We start from the raw sequence: 25,726 nt of genomic DNA, 5'->3' as shown, positions 1-25,726 counted from the left end.
GAACAACCAAACACTCTTGATCAGATTAGACGTTTTTTTGGGTCTGTCTACGTATTGTTCGCGTTTCATAAAAAATTTGACCTCATGTTACCATTGAGGAGTTTAACCAAGAAAGGATCATGAATCAGCTCTTCAAACGCTAAAATCTCACCTTCTATCTCACTTTAATCCGTCTATAACTACAATTAACTACGTAGATTCCAGCCCTACTGGACTTGGTGCATTTTTGACTCAAAGGGCTCCAATGACAAAATCGAGATTATCTCATTTGCCAGTTAAGCTTTAACTCGCTATTCTCAGACTGAAAGTGAAGCTGAAGAGTAGTTTGTAGTTGTGAACATTTTCACCTTTATATTTATGGATCTTAGTTTACAGTGGTAACTGATCACCTTCCACTATTAACCTTGCTCAGAAACCCGAAGGCGAAAACCTCTGCTCGCATCGAGAGATGGAACCTTCGATTAGCACCATATGACCTAAAGCTTGTATATCAGCCTGGAAAATGGAACCCAGCTGATTATCTATTCAGACATCCGAATAAAATCACCGAACGTCTGCGTTGCTTATCTCCGGCAAACTGAGAGTCATGTCAATATGATCGTGCACTATGCTATACCAAAAGCAGTTACTTATGAAGAAGTTAAGGAAGCTTCGGTAAATGAAAAGATTGTCAAATCAGTAGTTAAGTGTCTTCAAACAAATCGTAGGCAACTTCCAGACTCCAGCATAAGCAGAGATATTCTCCAACGATTTGAAAACTTCAATTATGAACTTTCCGTCATGGATGGAATTCTGGTACGTGAGCACCGATTTTACGTTCCTACGTCTCTACAGGACAAAGTGATCGCAATAGCCCATGAATGTCACTTAGGCCTAGTGAAAACTGAGCAACTTTCGCGAACCAAAGTTTGGTTTCCAAATATGGATGTTCGAGTCGATCAATTAGTCCGATCCTGTATTCCATGTCTTGCTGTAACTCCACAGACTCGTCAATGAAAGACTATTTAATTGTATCGTTAAATTTTAAAGGGTTTTGTTATGTGATAAATATTTAGTACCTTACCTGAAGAAATTTTCTTAAAGAAAAGGGAAATGTCGTGTTTATACTATTTTCATAATGTAAAATGTACCGCCCGCTAAGTCTCACGTGCGAGTATTTTATTAGATAGATACGTTGGTTAGTGGCAGGATGTTATTGAATTGTATTCAGCAATTGTAAAGTTTATTATTAATTGCTAATTGGGGTTGTTAATCACCACCACCAAACATTACAATAACCACTACTTCTGCTTTGAGTTTGTAAGTTCTCTCCCTGCTGGTAAGAGAGGTTTTCCACCGAGCTCTTTGGTTTTGCTCTTTCCATAAAAACTGTCTGAGATTAATAGTAAGTGAAGGGAGCTGTTGTCTCGCGTGGGAAGAATGGTATGTCACCTACACATTGTAACCCAGCCTCCTAGGATAAAGGCATTTAGAGTAGCTCCATTACTTGGGCCTAAGGTGGTGCCTTGGGTATTTAGTCCTAATAAAGTTTTTCGAATTGAAGGCCTATCGGCCGAAGTACCGCATATTTTCCCCCAATAAAGCTTAGTTTTCTCCCCCACTTCTTGGTCTCTTTACTTGTTCGCGTTTTTACTCCTCACTCTCTAGACCATTGGTGGTTCTCGTGTTTTTGCCTTGGGTATTTGCCTAGCTGATGATAATTATTCTTATTAGCTTTAAAGCATATCTGGGCTTCGATTTTTTTGAAAAATGTTTGCTTTAACTTCCTTAAAACTGCTCATTTTAATTCGGCAAACTGCACTAAAAACTTTACACGGTAAAATGCATAAAATAATGCGGTTAGTCTTGGGGGCTTGCCACCACCCTCATAGGCAATTTCACACGGCCACCGGTAACTGGCTTCACAAGTCACTATATAGTTACTTAAGGCTCGTTCCAGAGACATTTTCAAAAGTCTCGATTTTAACGAGACTGATTTAATAAGACCTAGCCTAGGGTTAGCAAAACGGGTTCCAGATAGATTTTAAAGAGACTTCGTCATTTCCCGCTCTCGTTATTTCAACTTTTCGTGGTCGAAAGCAGTTGGCAGTTGATTTTCAGAGCGAAACATGTTTAACATTTTCGATGTAAAGCGAGTTTTCAATTATATATGTTTTTTTATATTATATATTAAATTTGATATTTGTTATTTTATATTTTATATTATATTTCATATTTTCCATTACATTACATTATATATTTTTTATATAATTTTTACATTGACTTATTTACAATGGTGGGAAATAAAAGTAAAGCTGGGCAAGAAAGTGAGCAATGACAAAATAAATTCAGTGGTAGGGAAATAGAAGCTCTTCACCTCTTGTAGCAGGACTAAAGACAAGATCAGGGTTAGTTAACTGGGAAAAGGGGAAAGGAAAAAAATATGAGAGCTACGAAGACGTAACGAAAGCTTCGGACGAAATTGCGAAGGATGAGAACAGCCCCTCAATCAACTAAGAACCAAATAAGGCTTTAAAAAATATTAGGTCTAAAAAATTGACTGGGGATGATCCAGTCACTTAGGATGAGCTATCACCACTTGAGGTTAGGGTGGTGAAGCTGATTAGTGAAACTGTGATTCTGGGTATAGCAGGTGTTGACAATCGCATTGATACTAGAGCAATGAAGAACCAAATACATCAAACTGTACTTCATTTACTTCAAATATAAAATTTGAATTTTCAAATATATATAAACTAAACCACGTACCTTCTACATATTAGTACTCCACTCTTAATTTGGCTAAAAAGAGTAATGGTTAATTATTTCTAGGAAGAAGAGGGTGAAATTATTTAATCAAAACTTAGTTTAGCTTCCCATATTGATGACAAAACAATGGCCAAAAAACCAAGATTTACAATGCAATATATTGTAAATGCAATTATATTATATTTAGTAAGACTCGGTTTAAATATACTACTTTTTAGTAGATAAAGCTCAATTACGCCGGGGCCCAAGGTAGAAGAAAAATTCAAAAGCACTATTGTTAATGTTGCTCTTTCGCTAGATTCCCTCAAAAACAGATTGACATAAATATACATATAAAAAATTATTTGGTGATAAAAGAAGCCATTGAAAACATCATACATAACCTGTGACCTCCGAACCTATTGCTACTATAGTTATGACCTTTGTGTAGTAAATTATCATGAATGGGCTTTTTGAAATTATTCTCAACGAAATGGAAGCCCATAAAGAACAAAATGCGCAATTTTATCTCGTCTTTTCGAGTCATTTGAACAAAACGAATAAAATTCTGGTGGCCATACACAGCTCTCCTGTTCGGGCTGAAAAGGACAATGAAATATTTTTTTTCGTGATCTTCCCTCTATCAGCGAATAAATAATAACCCTGAAACATAAGAACATTTACCGGTAGTATATCTACTCCTTTAAAATAAATATAATGGGTATTTCAAATTACCTTTTCTCTAGCTTTCAGATGTAAAAACTTCCCACAACAGAAACTATTTCTTTAATATTGTCAGTTGAACAAAGTTTTTATTTTTTTCCAACGGAGCTGTCTACATCTTTATGCTTGTTTTTCTCCTAATATCAGTTTGGTGGTAAATTTTAATTTAATTTTGATATTTTTCAAAGGTGATTAATGTTTTACCCATAAAAGCAGTTTGGGGTTCACTAAACATGGCATTAAAGATATTTGGAGGTTTTTTATCATTTGGTATCAGGTCAAAAGGAAGACAGTCCCCCATTTTCTTTAAATGATAACTATAATAATAAATAAATATTTCTATTTTAGGAATTTACATAATTTTTATTATAGTGGAGCACATAATACAAAAAATTATTTGACTAAACTTGACAGTTCTTTGTCGATAATATTTCGTCGTTTTTTCCGAAACAAATACAGTATATGATTTCAAGGATCTGCAATAGGATTACTTTATAAAACAATTGCTCCAAAAGGGACATTTTAAATATATCAAAACGAAAAGATCCTTCTATCTTCGTTCTTCTTTTCGTTTTATTATTAGGTAATAGTAAGTCTAAACGAATTTTTACCTGCGTAGCACATTAAACGCGGTTTACCGTTAATGTTAGATTAGTAGTGCTACAAATCTTTTTTCAGTCAATTCATAGTATTGGTTTACTCACGATACATTATTTTTAGCGAGACAATTGTTTGGATATTGTTTACACCTTGGTTCATCACGTTAACTCGAAGAAACTCCGCCGCCGTTTTCCCAAAATATTAACCTTTTCGCTTTTGAACGCGTTTACGAGAGTCCAGAGCTCTCGTTATTCTACGAGATAAGGCCCCTTTCTCGTTATTTAACGATAATTTTTTGTCTCTAATCGTAGTGGTTCCTGAGGTATTAGCTTAGCTGATTAGTATTAATGTTATTATTATGACCTCATTCATACATTTTAATTGTTTGGGTACACTTCAATTAACTTTAAATATTGCTAAATCTGATAATATTTCCCAAAATTAAATGTTTTAAATATATTTAAAGAAGTAACTAACTTTAAAAGAGCAAGAAGAAACATAACTGTAATTAAATTTCTTATAGATTTTTATTTCATAAAAAGATATTTAATTTTTTAATTATTACGTGTATATCCAAGTAAATGACACTTTAACCTAATTTGGAATTTGGTTTATTTTTAGGGGCATATAGAGAATGTTATAACATTTTCACTAATTATTGGCGAAGTTTCTTCCGTAGCGTTGCTATTTTTTCTGTCTTCATTGTTAGATGCAAAACCTAAATACGAAAAAACGCCAAACACCGACTTTCTTCCTGATGAGGTAGGTATAATAATCTTCGTAATAGATTTATGTTGTGCTGTTTTCCATTTACCAACTCCTGCCATCGCATTACTTCAAATACGTATGAAAATTGTGGCGATTCTCTTATTAAAAATCTCTACGATCTGTCTTTTGGACTTTGTGGGCTTAAGCGTTGACAGTAACTTCATTGAACATTAAATGTTAAGTTATGGTTATAAAATACACATCTCTTATCCCAATTATATAAACAGAATTTAATAGATATTTTTTTAATAAAGCCTAGTCCGTGTAAAAATATATAGGTATGTATTTATTTACGGTACGGGAGTATATAAATCTTAAATGCGTGTCACACCTAAGAGGACATAGGTTCCTTTTTCCATTTCTAAGTAAGTTATATTTCTTAGTTGAACAGAATGTTTAAAACAAGCCTTCCGATGTAGGCCAAGCCTCGAGAGTCCAAAATCGCCATAGAGAATCCCCTTAGAGTTTCGATCCATATAAAGGGCAAAGCGATTTCATAAATTTCGAAAACGCATAAGTTTCCGTAATGCACGCCTTATATTCAATTGGATAAACAGATGCTTCAAGTAAACCTTCGTGATTGAACTATTTAAGGTTTTGTGTGTGGTGTTTTGTTTGTATTTTTTAATGATTTATATAAAGCAAGGTCATTAAAATGGTTCATTTATTTGGAACAGACTGAATCACCCGAAGAGCACGCTTCATTAATTTCACAGTTGACTTTTTCATGGATGAGCAAGTATGTGTGCCGTTTTTGAGTTAGCAGAGACCTAGTAGGCTTTCTTATACCAACCGCAGGCTTATAACTTCTGTGAGGAGCTTGAGATGACCACTGGTAGTGATAATTTAAATATAGTTCTATACATTCCGAAAAGCGAGGTTTTTAACCTATATCAGCGAGGTCAAATTTTAAAAACATCGCTAGTGTTGGACTCCAAATTGCTATATAAAATGTCATATCTTTAGGTAGAAATAAAAATTGATAAACAAATTGTATTTCTTAACTTGGTAATGATTAAATTAAAATAGCAAGCACAAAATGTTTCCATTAAACCCTACCATAAAATAAATAGTTTAATTCAGCGAAGTTCATGAAATACTTTTTTATCGCACATCAATCAAAATTTTCTATTTTGAAATTAAAGGAGATATTGCCTTTTGCGAAACCCTTTAGTAGTAATTTATTATTTTCCATTTAGTTTAATATATATCGGATATAGAAGAGAAATTAAAAGCTCCGACATACCCAGATTGCAACGAAATCTAAAGGTGAAGAACACCAATTTTCAACTGGAGAAACATATGTCCAAGCATTCGCTCATTTGCAAAGAAACAAAAAAGTAAGAGCAACTAATGTCATTTTCCCATTATTTCATTCGGAAAAGTGTTCCTTGTTTATGCTTTATATTTACGCACATCTAAGATTAATACTTTTTGGACGATCACAACTGGACTACTCATCGTTTTGCCGTAACGGTTTGCATTCAGGGCCGGATTAAGACTTAATGGGGCCCTAGGCCCAAGTTAATTTTGGTGCCCCCCTTTCAATAGCGAGCGAAGCGAGTTAGGCGCTTCCTCAATTTATAATTGAGAAATGGAAGGAAAATTCATTTTGGTGCCAGATTTAGTATGTCGTCAGACGTCATGGGCTAGACGGCAGTCCGTCAGAGAATGTGACAATCAAACGTTTTTGGTTCATAGGGGTGGACGCATTTACTAAAATAACTCCGGAAAATATTTTGTGGAAAGCAAATGATTAAAGTTTTGTACTTTTACTTTTTTCGAACCCTCTTGGTGCCCCTTGTAGGCTTGCTGTCCTAGGCCCAGGCCTATTCGGCCTATTGGTTAATCCGGCCCTGTTTGCATTGATGATAGAAAATTCTAGAAGTTTAACAAAAATCTAGCTTTGTGACGTAATAAAATTTTTATTTTATTGTTTAATCATGAAGTAGAAGTTTACAATGTTACAAGACCTTATGGCTATATAATCTAGACAATTTTTATCCGAAGATACAGCAAAGTGCTCTTGTTTGTTCAAAAAAGCGAAATAACCCGCTGTTTTCCATCAATTTAATTTTATTTGAAAAATAATTAAATTATTTGAAACAGTTGCCACTAAAAAAGTCACGCGGTCGTTGTTATTGCCGCAAAAGGATTTTGAAATGTTAAAAGACTGATGCGTTTGACATATGTTTTTTTCGCGTACGATAATTCACCTCATTTTCTATAGCACATATAATCTTGGAACTATATCAACTACAGACTGAAAGTGAAAAAAGACGGTCTCGCGTGTTGCTTACAAAGAAATCACTTTGTGCCTCGGATCATCATCGTGAATTTATTATATAATAACCCTTGAAATTAAACAGTTATAACATCATATTCAAAATCAACCTTGGGTATACTAAACCTAGCTTAACACTGTTTATACGACTAACCCATCCAATTGAAAGTATTTCATCCCCTGGACGCCATGCCTATTCCTGGGTATACAGGGTCTTTTTTTTTGCTCGGAAAAGTGTTTTTTTTCAAACACTATTTATAGTACCGATTTCAAATTTGGAAGGTCAATTCTCTATACCGGGGGACATCAGTTTGAGAAATTTGAGCGTTTTCGGTAATGTTTTTCACCAATTTTGAAAAATTATTTTTCGACCACTAGGTGCGAGATAAAAAATTTCTATTATAAAGTTGTAGGCCGTCATCGAAAACCCTTAAAAATTGTTCACACGACGAAAAACAATTTTTTTATCAGTGAAAATTCGAGCTTGAAAAATTTACAAGTTGGTGAAGCCAAATTACGATTGTTTGAAACGATAATTGAAACCGAATTACCTAATCCAGTTGAAACTTTGGTTAAAAAAACGACCGGATTTAAAAAACACGAGGCTATAGGTCAATCCTAAACATGCATTGGGTATTTAAAGGAAAACTTTGGGAGATTATTATCAGTGTTTGATAATATTTCGAACTATGCCTCGTTATTCAGTAGCTGAGCGTACCGAGATAGTTGCCATTTACTATGGAGAAGCAGCGCAAAACCTTAGAAGAGTGACTGAAATCTTCGCAGAAAGACATCCAAATGGAGCACCATCTGTAAATACAGTAAGACGAGCAATTCACGATTTCAATCAATTTGGTAACTTGCAACCTAGGTTTCGCGGATTGGGTCAACCGGATTTAGACTTCGAGAACAATGTACTCGCGTACTTTGTGGCATATCCTCGTCACAGTTGCGCTAACGCCGTTGCTGATTTGGGTTGTTCTGCAAATCGTGTGTGGAAAATTCTTCATAAGAATCGCTATCACCCATACAGAGCTACGCTCCACCAAGGACTAATTGACGGAGACCATCAAAGACGTTATGAATTTAGCAACTGGTTACTAAATGCTGTCCAAGAAGATAGACAATTTTTGCGCCATGTTTTGTTCTCCGACGAAGCGTCATTTTCTAGAGATGGGCCCTTTAATCATCAAAACAGCCATCTTTGGTCTGACATCAACCCACATTGGGGTTTTGAATATCATCACCAGGTTCAATTTGAACGGGTCAATGTTTGGGTTGGACTTGTTGGAAACCGTTTGATTGGTCCCTTTTTCCTGCCGACGAACCTCAACGGCCAAAGGTATTTACATTTTCTACAGAACGAACTGAGTGACGCAATCGACGACCTTCCATTGGCTGAAAGACGTCAGTTGTGGTTTCAGCAAGATGGCGCCCCTCCGCATTTTTCCCGGCAAGTAACTGAGCACCTCAACAACGAGTTTCCTGAAAGGTGGATAGGGAGAAATGGTCCAGTGCATTGGCCAGCAAGGTCACCTGACCTAACACCGCTGGATTATTTTCTCTGGGGATTCGTTAAAGCAAAGGTATACGCCACGCCCATTGAAACTAGGGAGGAACTCATTAGACGAATAATCAGTGCTTGCTGAGACGTCACACCAGAAATGGTAGAGAAAGCGTTTGAGAACTTAATTGTCCGCGCACAAACCTGTGTTGCAGCCAATGGTGATATTATTGAAAATGTTTTGTAAAAATTTATGTGAATAAAATATCTGCATTTAAAAACCAAACGTGTACATTTTTTCAAGTGTGAAAACTCTACTACGTTTGTATTAGACTTGTTCCCTTTTCAATTATCGTTTCAAACAATCGTAATTTGGCTTCACCAACTTGTAAATTTTTCAAGCTCGAATTTTCACTGATAAATAAGTTGTTTTTCGTCGAGTGAACAATTTTTAAGGGTTTTCGATGACGGCCTACAACTTTATAATAGAAATTTTTTATCTCGCACCTAGTGGTCGAAAAATAATTTTTCAAAATTGGTGAAAAACATTACCGAAAACGCTCAAATTTCTCAAACTGATGTCCCCCGGTATAGAGAATTGACCTTCCAAATTTGAAATCGGTACTATAAATAGTTTTTGAAAAAAAACACTTTTCCGAGCAAAAAAAAAGACCCTGTATGTATCATCTGATCTAATCGCTGTTGCGATCAGACTATGGTGACACACCTAAAGGGAAATAAATCAATTGCACAACTTCTGGCTGCTTTTTCTATGGAACTTAGAATAACTTAATTATGATAACGCGTTTAATATTACGGTAACTGGTCACAGTCAAATTTATATATGCATTGAAACGTAATAATATATTTTAAAAACTGCTTGACTGATAATGCTTTTTATTTTAACAGTGCAAATGAAACAGAAGAATTAAAAAATAATACATCAACTTTCAATATAGAAAGCGCTCTATTGAAAGCATATGGGCCATCGTTGATATTTACTGCTTTGGTACAAATATGCGCTAACATTCTTTCTTTCATCTTACCATTAATTATCAAGTAGGTTTTCGTTTTATTATATTACATAATATTTTATTATATAAATTTATTAACATTAAACAGGGTGGAAAAGATAAGATTTACACTTTATTTGACTAAAAATCTCAAAATTGTGTATCTCAAAACTGGCGACGGAATAAAGCGGTATACGAAACTACAGACTTATGTAACATGGTATAAAATTAGAAATAAGAAAGACGTCTTTTGATTTCTCTAATTAGTAGTTATTAAGAAGCATCTAATTGGATAAGGAGTAATTAGAGATAGGACGTAAAAATCAATAAGGGGACAACGCTTTAATGTTACAAACTATGTGTTTCTAGAAACTTGGCCTTACGTAAATAAACAACCTTCGGTTAGAGGAAACATCAGCGTAAATGCTGAATGTGTCTACCATCTTCGTGTCGGCACGGTTCAAGTCGACTTTCCATTTCTGGGCGTACAGTTTGAGGCATTCGAGAAGCTATTCTGGCAATGGCGGTTTGAATTCTGTCCTTCAAGTCATCTAAATGCAAAACTTCCGTCTCGTAAGCCTCGCCCTTCTCATAGCCCTGTAGGAAAAATCGAGTGGGGTAAGATCAGGAGACCTTGGCAGCTGCGGAATTGGTTGGTCTCTACCAATCCAGCGCTTAGGATATTGGTGATTGAGCTATTCACGAACATTGACTACAAGCGGCAATGCTTTATGCCGAACGGTTCCCAGGCAGTAGGCATACAGTTCGAAGCACTGGCAAAAAAGACAACCTACTTGTTCTAGCACATTTTAAAGCTAATCCTCACTCGAGCGGTAGATAGGTTGCTGAAGAGTTGGAAGTAAGCCATTCGACTTTTCTTACCAATTAACATCGGCACCAATATCACCACTACCACATCCACCTCTATCAGGCATTAAACGATGAAGGTTTTTTAGATCGCAAGACTTCTGTCGTAACATACGTCATCTCATTAAAAATGAAACCTTCATCAAATTCGATGAAAATTCAATATCTAACCACTGAAAATATTAATTATTCTATGGCGTCACTAAAGGCGTCACTCAGATAGTCCAGCTTAATCGAAGAAAAAAGGTCCAATAATTCTGTTTCCAATAATTCCAACCATAATATTTGTCCTGTATCCTTTTTGAAGGTAATTATGCCTTAACCAATGGGATTCGTGCTGGGACCAGTATGTTAATGGTGACGGTTTACAGTACCATCCCTTGGAAATGTAGCCTCGTCAGGAAAGGTAACTGGCTTAAAAATAATTGGTCGTTTTCAATAAGATGACGTATCGAATTGTATGCCTACTGCCTGGGAAATGTTTTGCATAAAGTGCTTCCGCTTGTAGTCAATGTTCGTGAATGGCTCAACCACCAATATCCTAAGTGCTGGATCTTTAATGGCCAACCTATTCCGTAGCTGCCAAGGTCTCCTGATCGGTAGTAGGTCACTTCATCGACACCCATTTCATTGACGGACTATTCATTGACGCCACTTGATTGACATGGACATTTGATCGATAACCATTACATCAACAACCCTTTTAACGACAAGCTATTTTCATCGACGACCATTTAATCGACATAAATTTAATAAAAATAAACTAACAAAATATTAAATATTAAATAAATACAGATTTAAAAAATAAAAATAAATGAAATGGGTATTTATTCATGAAACGCTACAGCAAATACTAATAAAATAAATAAAAAAATTAAAAATAAAATTCAAAAATATACGAAATAAATATGAACTAAATACAGATTTTAAAATTAAAAAATAATTGAAATGGGTATTTAATCATGACTTGCCCACCGTTTTGATATTCAATAGCATTAAATGGGCGATTTCTAATTATATATTATATATTTTGAAGAGTGGTTTTGATTAAATGGACCATTTATAATTATATTTAATCCATAAATTTTGATTTTATATATGTATATTTATTTGTCTTGCTGTCGATTCGATTAAATGGTCGTCGATGAAAATGCCTGGTCGTTGAAAGGGGGTCAATGTAATGGTTGTCGATGAAATGGTCATGTCGATCACGTGGCGTCGAGGAAGATTCTGTCGATGAAAATGTTGTCGATGGTACGTCATGGAATCTCCTGATCTTACCGCAATCGATTTTTTCGTACCGGGCTATGTGAATTATTGTGAAGAGCGTGGCTAACGAGACGAAACTGTTATATTTAAATGACTTGAAGGACAGAATTCAAACCACCGTGACCAGAATAGCTCTTCGAATGCTTCAAACTGTACGCCAAGAAATCTAAAGTCAGCTTGAACCGTTCCGACACGAAGAAGGTAGACACATTCAGCATTTACGCTGATGTTTCCTCTAACCGAAGGTTGTTATTTACAAAAGGCCTACGTTCCGAGCAGCACAAATTTTGTGACATTAAAGAGTTGTCCCCTTATTGAAACTTTGGTCTTATCACTAATTATACATTATCCAATTAGATGATAATTAATAACTATTAGTGAAATAAAAACGCATCTTGCTCATTTCTTATTAAACATCGATTTACATAACATTGTAGTTTCGTATATCGAACTATTCCGTCAACATGTTTTTAGATACACAATTTTGAGATTTAATCAAATTAAGTGTTGGTCTGACCTTTTCGAACCTGTATGTTTTAAAATTTCAATGGAATTTATTATGTTCATTTATTTGCTTTAACGCTATGGCGTTTCTTAAAAATCCGGGTATATATTCCAAGTCAAAAGCATATTCATAATAGCAGTTTGTTAATATTCAATCACCATGTAATATATTCATTATAAATTGTTTTGAACTTAAAGTTCTAGTTTTAGTTAGTACAATTTATTTTAATTTGCAAGCCACTATCACGTTTTAACATTTTTAAAAACGTTAATTAAAATCTGAGATTAATTGAAAAGGGTTTGTGAAAATGCTGAACAATTTCGAGAAACACTTATACAGCAATATAAAGTACAGTTTCAATACCCAAAACTTGTATTTTGACCAGCGAAAATATTTTGGGATTTTATCAATAAATAACTTCAAAACCTTTTTGTGAACCTAACATTATCATTGAACTAGTTTGAATGAAATTTGAAATATTATCAAACTTTCAAATGAATAAATATATATTTACATACATTTGTCAAAAATGAGATCAAATTAAATGTTAATTTATTTAATTTTATTTTATTTAATCAATTAATAGTTAGCAAAAATAATAGCGATTTGTTCATTTGCATTGGGTAGTCCTTAGTAACGTAAGTAATTAGAAAAAATACGGTAATAAAGTTCTTTTAAACACTGTTTACCAGTTGTTTTATGGGCCCAAATCGAAATTGTTGTTGGATATTTTAAGATTTTTCTACACTTACCGCAAAATCGGTAGCTCATAGATTGATATTAAAATAAATTTTTATGAGATCAATAACTGTTCAATTTAAGAGAAATCATTGCTTTGCCAATGAAAAACAAACAAATAAACAACGAACAGATGATCGGAAGACTTAAAGTTGCTTAACTTAATAACAACTTTTATGTCAAGAGAAAAAAGAACTTCTGAATGGCAGGGCGACGAAAGAGCAACCAATTGGCCGGTGATGAAAGAGAAACCGAATGACAAGGCGACGTAAGAGCGACCAGATGGTCGGGTGACGAAAGAGCAACCGGATTGTCAGGCGACGAAAGAGCGACCGAATTGTCAGTCAAGGAAAGAGCAACCGTTTGGCAGGGCGACGAAAGAGCGACCGAATGGTCAGTCAAGAAAAGAGCAACCGTATGGCCGGTCAAGGAAAGAGCAACCGGATGGTCAGGTAACGAAAGAGCAACCGGATGGTCGGGTGACGAAAGAGCGACCGAATGGCAGGGCGACGAAAGAGCGACCGAATGGCCGGTCAAGGAAAGAGCAACCGGGTGGTCGGGTGACGAAAGACCGACTGAATGGTCAGTCAAGGAAAGAGCAACCCTATGGTCGGAGACGAAAGAGCGACCGAATGGTCAGTCAAGGAAAGAGCAACCGTATGGCAGGGCGACGAAAGAGCGACCGAATGGTCGGAGACGAAAGAGCGACCGAATGGCAGGGCGACGAAAGAGCAACCGGATTGTCGGGCAACGAAAGAGCGACCGAATTGTCAGTCAAGGAAAGAGAAACCGAATGACAAGGCGACGTAAGAGCGACCGGATGGTCGGGTGACGAAAGAGCAACCGGATTGTCGGGCGACGAAAAAGCGACCGAATTGTCAGTCAAGGAAAGAGCAACCCGATTGTTGGGCGACGAAAAAGCGACCGAATTGTCAGTCAAGGAAAGAGAAACCGAATGACAAAGCGATGAAAGTACCGTTTCAATACCCAAAACTTGTATTTTGACCAGCGAAAATATTTTAATGGCCGGTCAAGAAAAGAGCAACCAGATGGCCGGGTGACGAAAGAGCGACCGAATGGCCGGTCAAGGAAAGAGCAGGCGGATGGTTGGGTGACGAAAGAGCGACCGAATGGTCGGGCGACGAAAGAGCAACCGGATGGTCGGGCGACGAAAGAGCGACCGAATGGCCGGTCAAGAAAAGAGCAACCGGATGGCCGGGTGACGAAAGAGCGACCGAATGGTCAGTCAAGGAAAGAGCAACCGTATGGCAGGGCGACGAAAGAGTGACCGTATGGCAGGGCGACGAAAGAGTGACCGAATGGTCGGAGACGAAAGAGCGACCGAATGGCAGGGCAACGAAGGAGTGACCGGACGGTCGAGCGGCGAAAAGCGTTTTAATGGGGCAAAATGCCTGACAGAGAAACCCCAAAAAACTATATGGAAACTAAACGACATGCTGCAATGATTATATTTATAAATAAACAAAATTCCAATTTTAAAAACTATATTTTTATTGAAAGACTGAGAACATAAATTTTCCGATAATATTACAAATTTAATACCGTTTTAAATTTACTAATCGCTTACCGTGGATGTTTTATTGCTTAAACGTTCGCCGGTTTTGAGAACTCTCACCTCGCTGGCTTTTCTCTTCATCTCGCGTTTTGCTACTGTTATTTTATTGTTGATAACCTTGGTTATGTAAAATATTTCTCAAGGTAAACTGTAAATAAAAATATAATAAAATAACAAATGTTTCTAGTATGATAGGCAAAACATTTACGATTTTTAAGCTTTTAATTTTTTTTAAAAATATCTTGTGTATTATTGTAATACGATAACCATAAATGTTTACCCTTGATATTTTGATTTTTATTAATTAACTATTAATGGTACATGTATATCTTATAACTGGGGACACTCCTTTGGCCCCTTGACGGCCCCTGGCATTTAACGCGCTTAATTCTTCCGTTGTATATTTCTAGGTTACGTATAGTGGTCGATTCGATAACAATCTGCTGTACATTGACTTCGGTTAGTTTTGCGCATCGAATCATGAAACCATTTTGTTTCACTGCTATCATCAATCATATCTAAAAGATCTTTAAATTCTGATAGGGTTTCCATGTTTACTGAAATATAAATATTCAGCTTCTTGTACTTTAAACAAAAATTATTATTTGGAGGCAGTTCACAAGTGACGTAACACGGAAACGGGGGTTACGTTTGTTACGTAATTTAAGGGATAAGATTTTTTCAATTTTCACTCTTCGTTGCGAAGGGTGGACCGGGAAGGGTGTTTAGCAAAAGCGATTTTTTTTTTGCATTACGTAATTTGTAAATAACCCCGTATTTTTTTATTTACCTTTGTCCAAAAACTGACATCGGGTACATTCGGCAGTGGATTCTCCAATAGTGGCTTGCTTTTTGAGGTAGCTTCTATCAATACCATCACTCTTTTCCACGATGGTGACATCCTCTGAGGTGGTGGCGTCCCTCGATCCTCCATCAGGAAAACAACGTATTTAACTTTTCAACATTAAAAACAACCGGCATCCCATAAAAAGAGAAGAAAATATTAAAATTGGCCGTGGAGATAAAAGCTGGAAGTTTCACCACCTGCCGTTTAAAGCGTTGCTATAGCTTATAAGGGGGATACATTTTTTACATCGCGAAATGCTAGGAGTGTCCATTTTCTTAATGTAGCTGCTTAAGTATAATGATTTTTTTAGAAATACTTTTTCCCTGAAATAAGTTACTCAATTTTCTGGCGCTGCTCGATTAATTAATTTTGAAAACGTGCATTAAAAATTTGGACGCGATTTAAGTATGGACAGGAAAATTGGAAAAAAGGGATTTTATTCAAGAGTTCATGTTTCCGCTAAACGTTCATCCAATGATAAGCGTAGTAACAGCGGTTCTAATGATAGTTAAATAAATAGAAATTTCCGAAACAATTAGAGTAAAGAAGATTCCAGTGATACGCTAGAAAGCTTTCATACAAACGGTAACTTCATTGATAGTCAAAATGAAACGGAAAGTCGTAGTTCTTCATTCGAAAGCGATTCCTGCGGAGTGGATACACAGGAAGAGCCCAGCAGAAACGTAAGTGACTCTAGTGGATCCGAAAGTGACTCTAGTGGACCCGAAAGTAACTCTAGAGGATCCGAAAGTGACTCTAGTGGACCCGAAAGTAACTCTAGAGGATCCGAAAGTGACTCTAGTGGACCTGAAAGTGACTCTAGTGGATCCGAAAGTGACTCTAGTGGATCCGAAAGTGACTCTAGTGGATCCGAAAGTGACTCTTGTGGATCCGAAAATGACACAATTGGATCGGAAAGTGAATCAATAGAAGGCCTTACAATTAATTAATGAAATTCGAAAACAATATATAATAGTTCTCATTGTAAATATCCAGTTCGAAATTTCTTAAATAATATCAGAGGAGTTCGAAATTTGTGCTTCTCCAATTTCATAGGACCTGGTTAGACGTGACAAATACAAATTCATTATCATTTATTTATGAGAAGGAGACAAAGCTTCGTCACTAGGGGCTTCGATTTCTAAAACCTGTCTATCGTATTTAATGTTCAAACGATGATTTAAAGTATAACTTTCTAAATAAAAATCTCAAAAGGAGACATCCCGGAAATATTTTCACAAAATATCTTTAAACTCGTGAGTTAAGAAAATATTTATGGCACTTTCAAATTCCTAAAGGGATTAAGGGAAATGTTGCCATGAGTTTAATTTTTTGCTGTGGAAACCGAACACGTTTACCTTATAAATAAACACAAAAAATGTTATTTTACTTTTCAAAATACTGATAAATTTATAATATTTCAAACAAAATCTAACAATGGGTAAGTTTAGGTATATTTTGGTTAATAGAATGAAATTTCGTATATGAAAATTGGGATCCTTAAAATGAAAGAAATGTTAGTTATGAATTAACAAAAGCGTTCTCGGTTGCCATGGCAACATTGAAGCTCACACCATTTTTCTAGTTCCATGCCTTCTTAAAGAGTAAATTGCAAATTTTTTGTTACCGCCTTGATTTTGTTATTAAATGAAGCGTTTACGTTTAAAATACCCAAATATAAGGTTTCGTTACTTTCTGTTTAGTAGTAAATTGGAAATAATTAGTAGAACGCCAAATTGTTTTCAAATTTTAGCATGGTAATTGACGTCATTGACTACACGTTATTTCTCGTTGGTTACTATCCCCAACTGAGAGTTTACGCTTGCGTATAAAATGATGATGCTATTGATTACGTGGTCGAAACCAAAAAATCTCCTATAGAACCATGAGATTCTACTACGGAATTTAGTGCTTACATAGTTTAAAAAACACGCTTAAAACTAAACGAACAGTTTTGTGACCAAAGAATGTGTCACTTATTTCAATTTCATAAACAAAATTATGAGTTGGAATGGTGTCTTGTAAAAGTTTTATGTTTGCCATTTAAAATCTGAATATTTTCGGCCAAAAAATGATCACTACAAACAAAGTCAGTGTTGTTTGGATGCTAATCATCACTGTTCACAGCTTTTATCCACCTTGAAAGCGTTTCAGGTTGACAACAAGTCGGCCCAGGCCGTAATATTAGTTCCACATCGGCGTATTCGGGTGGGCAAACCCATACACCCTTAGTAGACACAGGTAGGCAAACTAATATGGCTATTGAGGCCATGTGATTTCCTATCGTTTGATATATAAATTGCCATCCTAAGTTAAAGAGTGAATGCCGCCCACCATCAGGATACGCCGGTGGGCAAACCAATACAAAAGCGGTTGAGGTCATGTGATTACCTATCGTTAGATATATAAAATACCATCCTAAAATGAAGGATTAAAACTTTAATTTTAATTTTAAATAAACTTAATAAGCTAAATAATCCTACCGTCATCGTAAATTACTGAGAAAATTTCCAAATTCTGAACAATTAGGTTGACTTATATTATATATCTATAGTATATTTTCTTTTCCACTCTGATTTCAGTATTCAATTGTTATTTAAAAACAATTTTGAAAAACGTAAGTAATGAAATAATATTAAAACTACAATTGAATATGAATATCGAGATTATGCAAAGGTTTTTATTCGCCCTAACTAACAAGGAGACGACCCGAGGTGTAACCCACCGATTTTGCTTAAACTCGGTGAATTAGTAGACCTTAACGTAAATTCCCAAAGGGGAAAGTTACGCTGGGCTTTCGTTTTGCCATGGCAACCGAAAAGGTTTTTGACAACACTAAATCCAAATTTCTCTATGTGATATAACATGGGAAAATCACATATTAAGTAAAATAAAAAAAAATATGTTAATAGGTCTTTCCATAAATTAACATTGGCCTTCTTGTTTAGAAATAAAACTGTTTTTTCAAGGATGATTTACTTTAACCTTGATATTTATTCTCCTTGGGTTTTACTCTCGCTGCTGTTCTCCTTGTTTCGTCTGCTTATTATTTTTTAGACAAATGTTTTGAAGTGCGCCAAGGCTGCATGTTTCTTCTGAAACAATGGCAACTATTTCGTCAAACAGGTATATATTTATTGTTTATACTATGAAAATAGCAAATTCATGATTTATTATTAATTTTATTTTGACAGAGTCGAACCAGTTAGATTTACATTACCAGTAAGCATTTATCAAGGGATTACAATGAAAACCACATAAAAGACTATTTCACAAAAGATAGGGCAACCAAATCTTTAAAAAATGGATACAGAATGTTCAAGTCTGGAAAAGTGAGTAACGTTTTACTCAGTATTGGAAATGAAAACACACCTGACTCCATCTATTTAAAAAGCAAAGTTCTAGCTTTTTTTACTTTGGCTCGGAAATATCTGACCTCAGTGAAAATTAAAAAAAATATCTGGAGAAGTATTATCTGGCATATGTGAGTGTAAAGCAGGAAGGGGCGGTGTGTGTATTCATGTGGCTGCCCTTTTATGGTATGTCTTGGATTGTGTCCGAGAAGGCAAGACATTTTTGCCCGAAGACACCGCTGTAACTTCAAAGAGCAGAGGCTGGGTATACCAAAAACCAAAAGAAATATTTCAACCAACAAATTTTCAAATCAATATTTCATGAAACATAAGCCTTCAAAATCGAGTGAAGCCCTAATACCAAAAGCAGACAAAGTGAAAAAATATTCTGCTCTTAAGAACCGTGGCTCACAAGAAGATGATGATAATATGAGAAATAGGCTTGAGAAACTTCATAATAGATGTAAAGCTATTTCCAAAAGGTTATTTTTATCTAAAATACTTCTTGAAAGGAATTTTATCAGTGAAACCATTAAAGCTGTAAACGATGCAACTTTAGAACCAGCGCAAGAAGGAAAAAGAATCTCTTTACCCATTTCGATTTTTGAAACTCTACCGTGTAGCTCGTAACTGTAGTTTAAATAATTGAAAAAGCAATGTCTGTAACCCCTCCGCATTTAAAAATGACATTAGATGTAGCTCAAACTTTGGAATTGGAAACAAAAGCGCAATCTAACTGCGAGCTGTGGAAAAACGAACGGAAAGGTCGATTAACTGCATCCATTTTTGGAAATATATGCAAGAGAATAAAGGAGGTCAATGAAATTTTTTTAAGTAGACTTGTCCAAAGTTCAGACCTATCTAAAAATAAGTATTGCAATGAAGGATTGGTAAATGAGGACACAGCTGTAATAAAATACGAGGAAATAAAAGGAGATTTGAAAACCTTTTAATGTGGACTATGCATAAATTCAGCATTGCCGATGTTAGGTACCTCACCCGATAGACTGGTTTTTGACAAGACTGTTGAGCAATATGGATTAGTGGAAATAAAAACTTTCATTCTTTAATTTTAACTTTTCCTTTCTAGTGTTAGAGTCGTTAAGTTCTCCACCCTACATATTAGGACACGAATTGTTTTTTGTTGTGATATTATTCTACTAGACAAATGTTGAAAGTTTTGATCTAAACTGTAGCAGTGATCTATTTTATCACCAGTTTTATTTTCTTGGCATTCACTCGATGATTAGGACTCATGACAACTAACAGGTTGTGAAGTAGCCTAATCGTCTTGATAATGATAAACTATTTCCTCTATCACAATGTTGCTTGCAACATCGCAAAAAGTCTCATTAAACAATGAGCCAAAAAAACGAGGCACCTTGTCTCCTTTTGATTTACGTCCTGTGACGTTGAAGTGGTAGCCACAAACTGATTGGTGTTTAGACCCCATAACTCTACGCAATGGTGTGTGCCAAGGTTTTCTACTCGGATCGTCATCCTTGGCATTAGCGTTTATGATGTTAATCCATTCATCACGTAATGTTTTATCTTGGGGAAATGGACTAAATGAGAACTTCCTGTTTCTGTAGGTAGATGATTTGCACCCCGGAACACAACACCTACGTCCACCAGTCTTCTGTTTCGTTCCGTTATGAATTTCTAAAACCAATATATTTTTAAGTCATACTTAGCTTTACATTCATTTAAATTTGACACATTAAGTAAGCCCTGACAAGTATATGCTAGGAATCAATGTTACATAACAGAAACGTATCAGATAAGCCTATATTTAGAATAGGCATTGAAATCAACAAAATAAATATATTTACCTATAAGTTTTCATGAAAAGCTTACCTTATTAAATTTTTATAAGATAAAATAAACCTTAATCCACCGTCTGCACTTGTTAGGCCTAACAATAACTCGTAAAGTTTGCTCTTTACTGGATGTGGCTGCCAAGAGAAAATAAAAAATTATTAGTGAAGTTGGCGTTGCGTGACGTCGAAAAAACAGGAGACCGATCGTTGAACATTTTATAGAAAGACCTATTGGGAAATATTTTGTATTTTTGGGTAACAGAGACTATTTTTGGGTGAATTGGTACGTCGTTGGGTAAAAGCGAGCGAGGTAGGGTAAATTGAGGTGAGTTCAAATATTTGTGAATAATTGCTAATTAAATTAACAAAATAGAAATTTATTTAGATAAACTCGACTAAATTGGATCAATTTCAAAAAATTGGGTAAACCCGAAAAACACAATAAAATTTGGTATATTTATGTTAAATACGAGAAATTTTAGGCAATATAAGTAAATTTTAATTCATTTGAGTTAATTCGTCTGTATTGGACAAAGTCGATTAATTTGGGTAAATACTGATACATTAAAGTAAATGCTAATATTTTACGGAAAATACGAGAGAAATTCGGTAAGATAAAGTAAAGTTCGGTAATTACGACTAATTTTATAGTAAACTCACTCGACAGAAATTCTAAAGTTCTCACCATATTCTTTGATCTCGCTAAGGCATTCGATACAGTATGTCACCGAAGACTATTTGAAAAATTAGACCACTTTGGTATAAATGGTACCACTCGACAGTGGTTTAAGAGCTATCTGAAGAATAGAAATGCTAGAGTTAAAATTAATAACCAGTTAAGTAGTAATAAAGAAGTTTACAAATTTGGTGTACCCCAGGGCACGGTATTAAGACCTATATTATTCTCTATTATATAAATGATTTACTCAATAGTGAAATATCTGTTCACACTGTAGCATTAATAAATACGAAAAACTGGCCAGACGTAAACCTTCCGAGTTTAATCGCTTACGTTTACTACGAGATTTTCTAGAAACTACCATTATGCGCGAACTGTTTACTTAAGTTTAGTTTAGTCTATTATCAATTACGGGTTAATATGCTGGGGTGGAGCATATGATTCCCCCCTAGAAATTTTAAAAGTATTACAAAACCGATGGATAAAACTATGTTTAAAAAACCTTGGCATTACCTAACTACTCGTTTATATGATGAACTAAGTGTATTGCCTTTAAAGTATTTATTTTATAAAATTATATTGTAAAACAATTTCAAAAATAAATCACCAGTAAGCAATAATAACGAAACAAATTTTATTACAATATCTACAAGATTTAAAACTAAACAGACGGCAAAATTACATTTATGTAAAAAAACTAATACCCAAAGAAACGCGCAATACCTTGGTCCAAAATTATATATAGCACTTACTTACCATATTTAATAATCATTTCTCAAAATTACTTAAATTTACCCATATTATTAAACTTTAACCATATTATTAGATTTAATCTTTATAAATTGGCAGCTCTGAAATGCAATGAATTTTCCAAAAAATAATTCGCAATAATCCAGATCTACTAGTAAAGTGCCCAAATTAGGTAGCTTTCACCCAACTTTACTTGGTCTTTCCTATGTTGCCTGCATTTATCTTAGGTTTAAATATTTTCCTTACTTTATTCGTATTTGCGAAAATTCCTCGCATTTACCCAATGACAGAAGAATTCTCCCAAAAATAGTAAAATATTCCCAAATTATTTATTCTTAGGATTTCATCTTATCGTATTTAACTTGCATTTACTTACATTATTTCTTTTAATTTATTAGTACTTACCCAATTTAATCAACTTGGTTCAATTAAGATGAATTTACTCAAATTAGTCGTAACTTACCGAACTTTACTTTATCTTACCGAATTTCACTCGTATTTTCCGTAATATATTAAAATTTACCTTAAATTATCAGTATTTACCCAAATTAATTGACTTTGTCCAATTTAGACGATTTAAACCAAATTAATTAAAATTTACTCTTTATTACTTATATTGTCGAATATTTATCGTATTTCACTCAACATTACAAAATTTTACGAAAAATTTCGGTTTCACCCAATTTATTGGAAATGATTCAATTTAGTCAAATATATCTGAATTAACTTATATTTTGTTCATTTATTCACAAATACTTCAACTTACCTCAATTTATGAGCATTTACCCTAGCACGCTCGCATTTACCCAACTACAGAATTATTCACCCAAAAATTCGAAAATGTTCCCAATTTATATATTTTTAGTTATTCATCTGATCGTATTTAACTCGCATTTACCTAAAGTAAATTTTTTAATTTCATAGTCTTATCCCAATTTAATCGTCTTTGTCCAATTTAGACAAATTTATTTAAATTAGTCGTAACTTACCGAACTTGACTATCTCTTTCCAAATTTAACTCGTATTTTCCGTAATAAATTAACATTACCTTAAATTATCAGTATTTAACCAATTTAATCGACTTGGTCCAATACAGACAAATTCACTCAAATGAATTAAAATTTACACGTTATTACTTATATTGCCGAATATTTATCGTATTTAACATAAATATATCAAATTTTATTGTGTTTTTCGGGTTTACCCAATTTTTTTAAATTGGTCCAATTTAGTCGAATTTATCTCAATAAATTTCTATTTTGTTAATTTAATTAGCAATTATTAACATATATTTGAACTCACCTCAATTTACCCTACCTCGCTCGCTTTTACCCAACGACGTACCAATTCACCCAAAAATAGTCTGTGTTACCCAAAAAAAATTCCCAATTTACATATTTTTTTTTATTTTTTTTTGCAATTTCTTTGTTTTTTCATAAGGGGGGGGGACCCTTGAAGGATGTGATTTTCCCATGTTATTTCACATAGAGAAAATTTGGATTTGGTGTTGACAAAATCCTTTTCGTTTGTCATGGCAAAACAAAAGCCAAGCGTAACTTTTCCCTTTTGGAATTTTGAAGTTACGTTAAGGTCAACTAATTCACCGAGTTTCAGCAAAATCGGTGGGTTACACCTCGGGTCGTCTCCTTCTAAGTGCAAAATAAATATTCTGAACACTAACTACCATGGTAAAGTTTTCCTTGTTGTGGTATTTTTAATTTTTTATGCAAAATATTTTATGAGCAAATTTTAAGAAAATGATAAGATTGTTTTATGTTTTAGGTGGCTCATTGAATTCGCCTCATCTGATTCGCCTATGTGGCATGGGATACTCTTCGTCATTCTTCTTACTGTTTTATCTTTTATTAAAATTATAATCTCCGAATATAGATTGAAACTTGCTAATACATTATCATCCGCATTACGATCTTCTACTGTCAGTTGTTTATATAAAAAGGTAAGCCAAACCTACACCTTGCAGCCAAAAGCACCGGCCCGCGGTAGCAAATGGGGGAGGCAGAAAAGAAAGAGGCACTTACCAAATACGCGCCTTAACGGAGGATCTCAACTGTCTGGCTTTCTCAGACCTGGTTTTGGAAATTTGCTAAAACATCGAACCAAAAATATATTTTCCGTTCTTAATGAGCCTATTTAAGACGATACCAAAAATTGCGCTCTACCAACAAACTGGCGATGTGATAGATTAAGCTTCGACTTAATGCGAGATTTTTAGGGGAAACTATTGGTCTAAACCCAAACTAGAAAAGTTTTCGATTACGCTTCTTCCACACTTTAAATGCTTTGCTATTTTCATGGAATATGTTTTGGACTGGCACATTGGCGGTATTACAATTACTTTATGTGAAACCAAATCGAGCCGATTACAACAAGATTTCGTTAATTATTGAAAATATCTAGCAGACTATATTAACCACGACGAAAATGGATATCTACAGAACAAGTAACATACTGTGAAGCATTAAATCATAGAACTGTTAATTCCATGCGACTAAGAAAACCTAGCAGACGTAAAAAACAAAGTCGGTTCTGCTTGTACTTACCCAAAAACGATGCTTTATATCTATAAAAATTCCGAAATTTTACGCCTAAGATTCGATCTTAATGAATATCCGAAACAAACCAACCACTGAGAGTATAATTTTTTTTAATATAGAAAACCATTTCAACCACCACTTTAGTGCATTTCCTGGGGTAGATGTAATCACTTTCCCTTATTTCTAATTTCTCTCAACTTCCGCAAGTTCTTATTGAAAAATCAAGAAGGTGACAAAATTAAACTGTAATCAGTTCCGATTTCATTATCACCTAGTTTGAATCTTCTTAGGCTAACCAATGAAACTCCAAATTTGTTTTATTTAAGTGTGAAGAAAGTAATTCAATTATTTCAAATTTAACAAACCACATCCGTCAACATAACAGGAAATGCTTCGGACATTAAGTTGCATAAAAACCCACAGAATAAAAAATCTTTGAAAGCATTTTTGTCCCGAAAAAATCGAGAAATTTATTGTTGAGACAATGATATGTTGTTTTAGCTCTAACTAGTCAGCAAACGATATTTATTTGTTTCATAAATAACTCTAGTCAATTACACTATGCAACAAGAAACTTTGCAACGTTAAATTTTCATTTTCATGCGATGTTAATCAACGCAAGTTTTGAGAAATCGCCAACAGTTTTACTTTACTTACAATGCCTGTACGCCTACAGCATATTTACGGTTTTTTAAACAGAAATTAATTACTAGATTTTTGGATAATTAAATTCAATTTAAATAAAATGGAGCACTATTGAAATTTTATTATTATTTTTTTTTATATATAGTGTCTGCGACTGTCTCATAAAGGTCGAAATGATTTTGCCAGTGGTACCATACTTAACTGCATGGCAGTCGACTCAGCACGATTTCAGTATATGGCTATTTCTTCCCATCTAATACTCAGTTTTCCCGTTACAATTGCAATCGCTACCTATCTTCTGTGGACGTTATTGGGAATTTCAGCGTTAGTAGGGATCATGAGTGTCATTTTATCTTTGCCATTCCTTCAACTATTAGCGAATACTTCCAAAGAATACCAGGTAATCAAATAGGCTATAAATTTCACTACAATACTCAGATCAGCGATTGAATTAGCTATTAATCTTACTAAGTTTACCAATTAATTTGTTTTATTGACCAAAT

At 34.6% G+C, this 25,726-nt stretch overlaps 1 protein-coding gene across 2 annotated transcripts in view; it reads left to right on the top strand.

Moving 5' to 3' along the window:
• The window catches only part of LOC149958488 (ATP-binding cassette sub-family C member 1-like), a 129,861-nt gene that overhangs the window by 30,168 nt on the left and 73,967 nt on the right, over nucleotides 1–25,726 (top strand). The window contains exons 5-10 of one of the 2 annotated variants that reach the window (XM_090165893.1): nucleotides 4,672–4,812; nucleotides 5,496–5,557; nucleotides 6,018–6,158; nucleotides 9,516–9,665; nucleotides 23,806–23,980; nucleotides 25,369–25,623. In XM_090165893.1, the coding sequence (XP_090022019.1) occupies nucleotides 4,672–4,812; nucleotides 5,496–5,557; nucleotides 6,018–6,158; nucleotides 9,516–9,665; nucleotides 23,806–23,980; nucleotides 25,369–25,623 (924 nt within the window). The remainder of the gene's footprint in view (nucleotides 1–4,671; nucleotides 4,813–5,495; nucleotides 5,558–6,017; nucleotides 6,159–9,515; nucleotides 9,666–23,805; nucleotides 23,981–25,368; nucleotides 25,624–25,726) is intronic. The other variant, XM_090165895.1, reaches the window with a different exon arrangement.

The sequence above is a fragment of the Leiobunum rupestre genome, chromosome 2, assembly GCF_980474605.1.
Source record: "Leiobunum rupestre chromosome 2, qqLeiRupe1.1.hap1, whole genome shotgun sequence".
NCBI lineage: Eukaryota > Metazoa > Arthropoda > Arachnida > Opiliones > Sclerosomatidae > Leiobunum > Leiobunum rupestre.
This window is presented reverse-complemented; position numbering and strand designations above follow the sequence as displayed.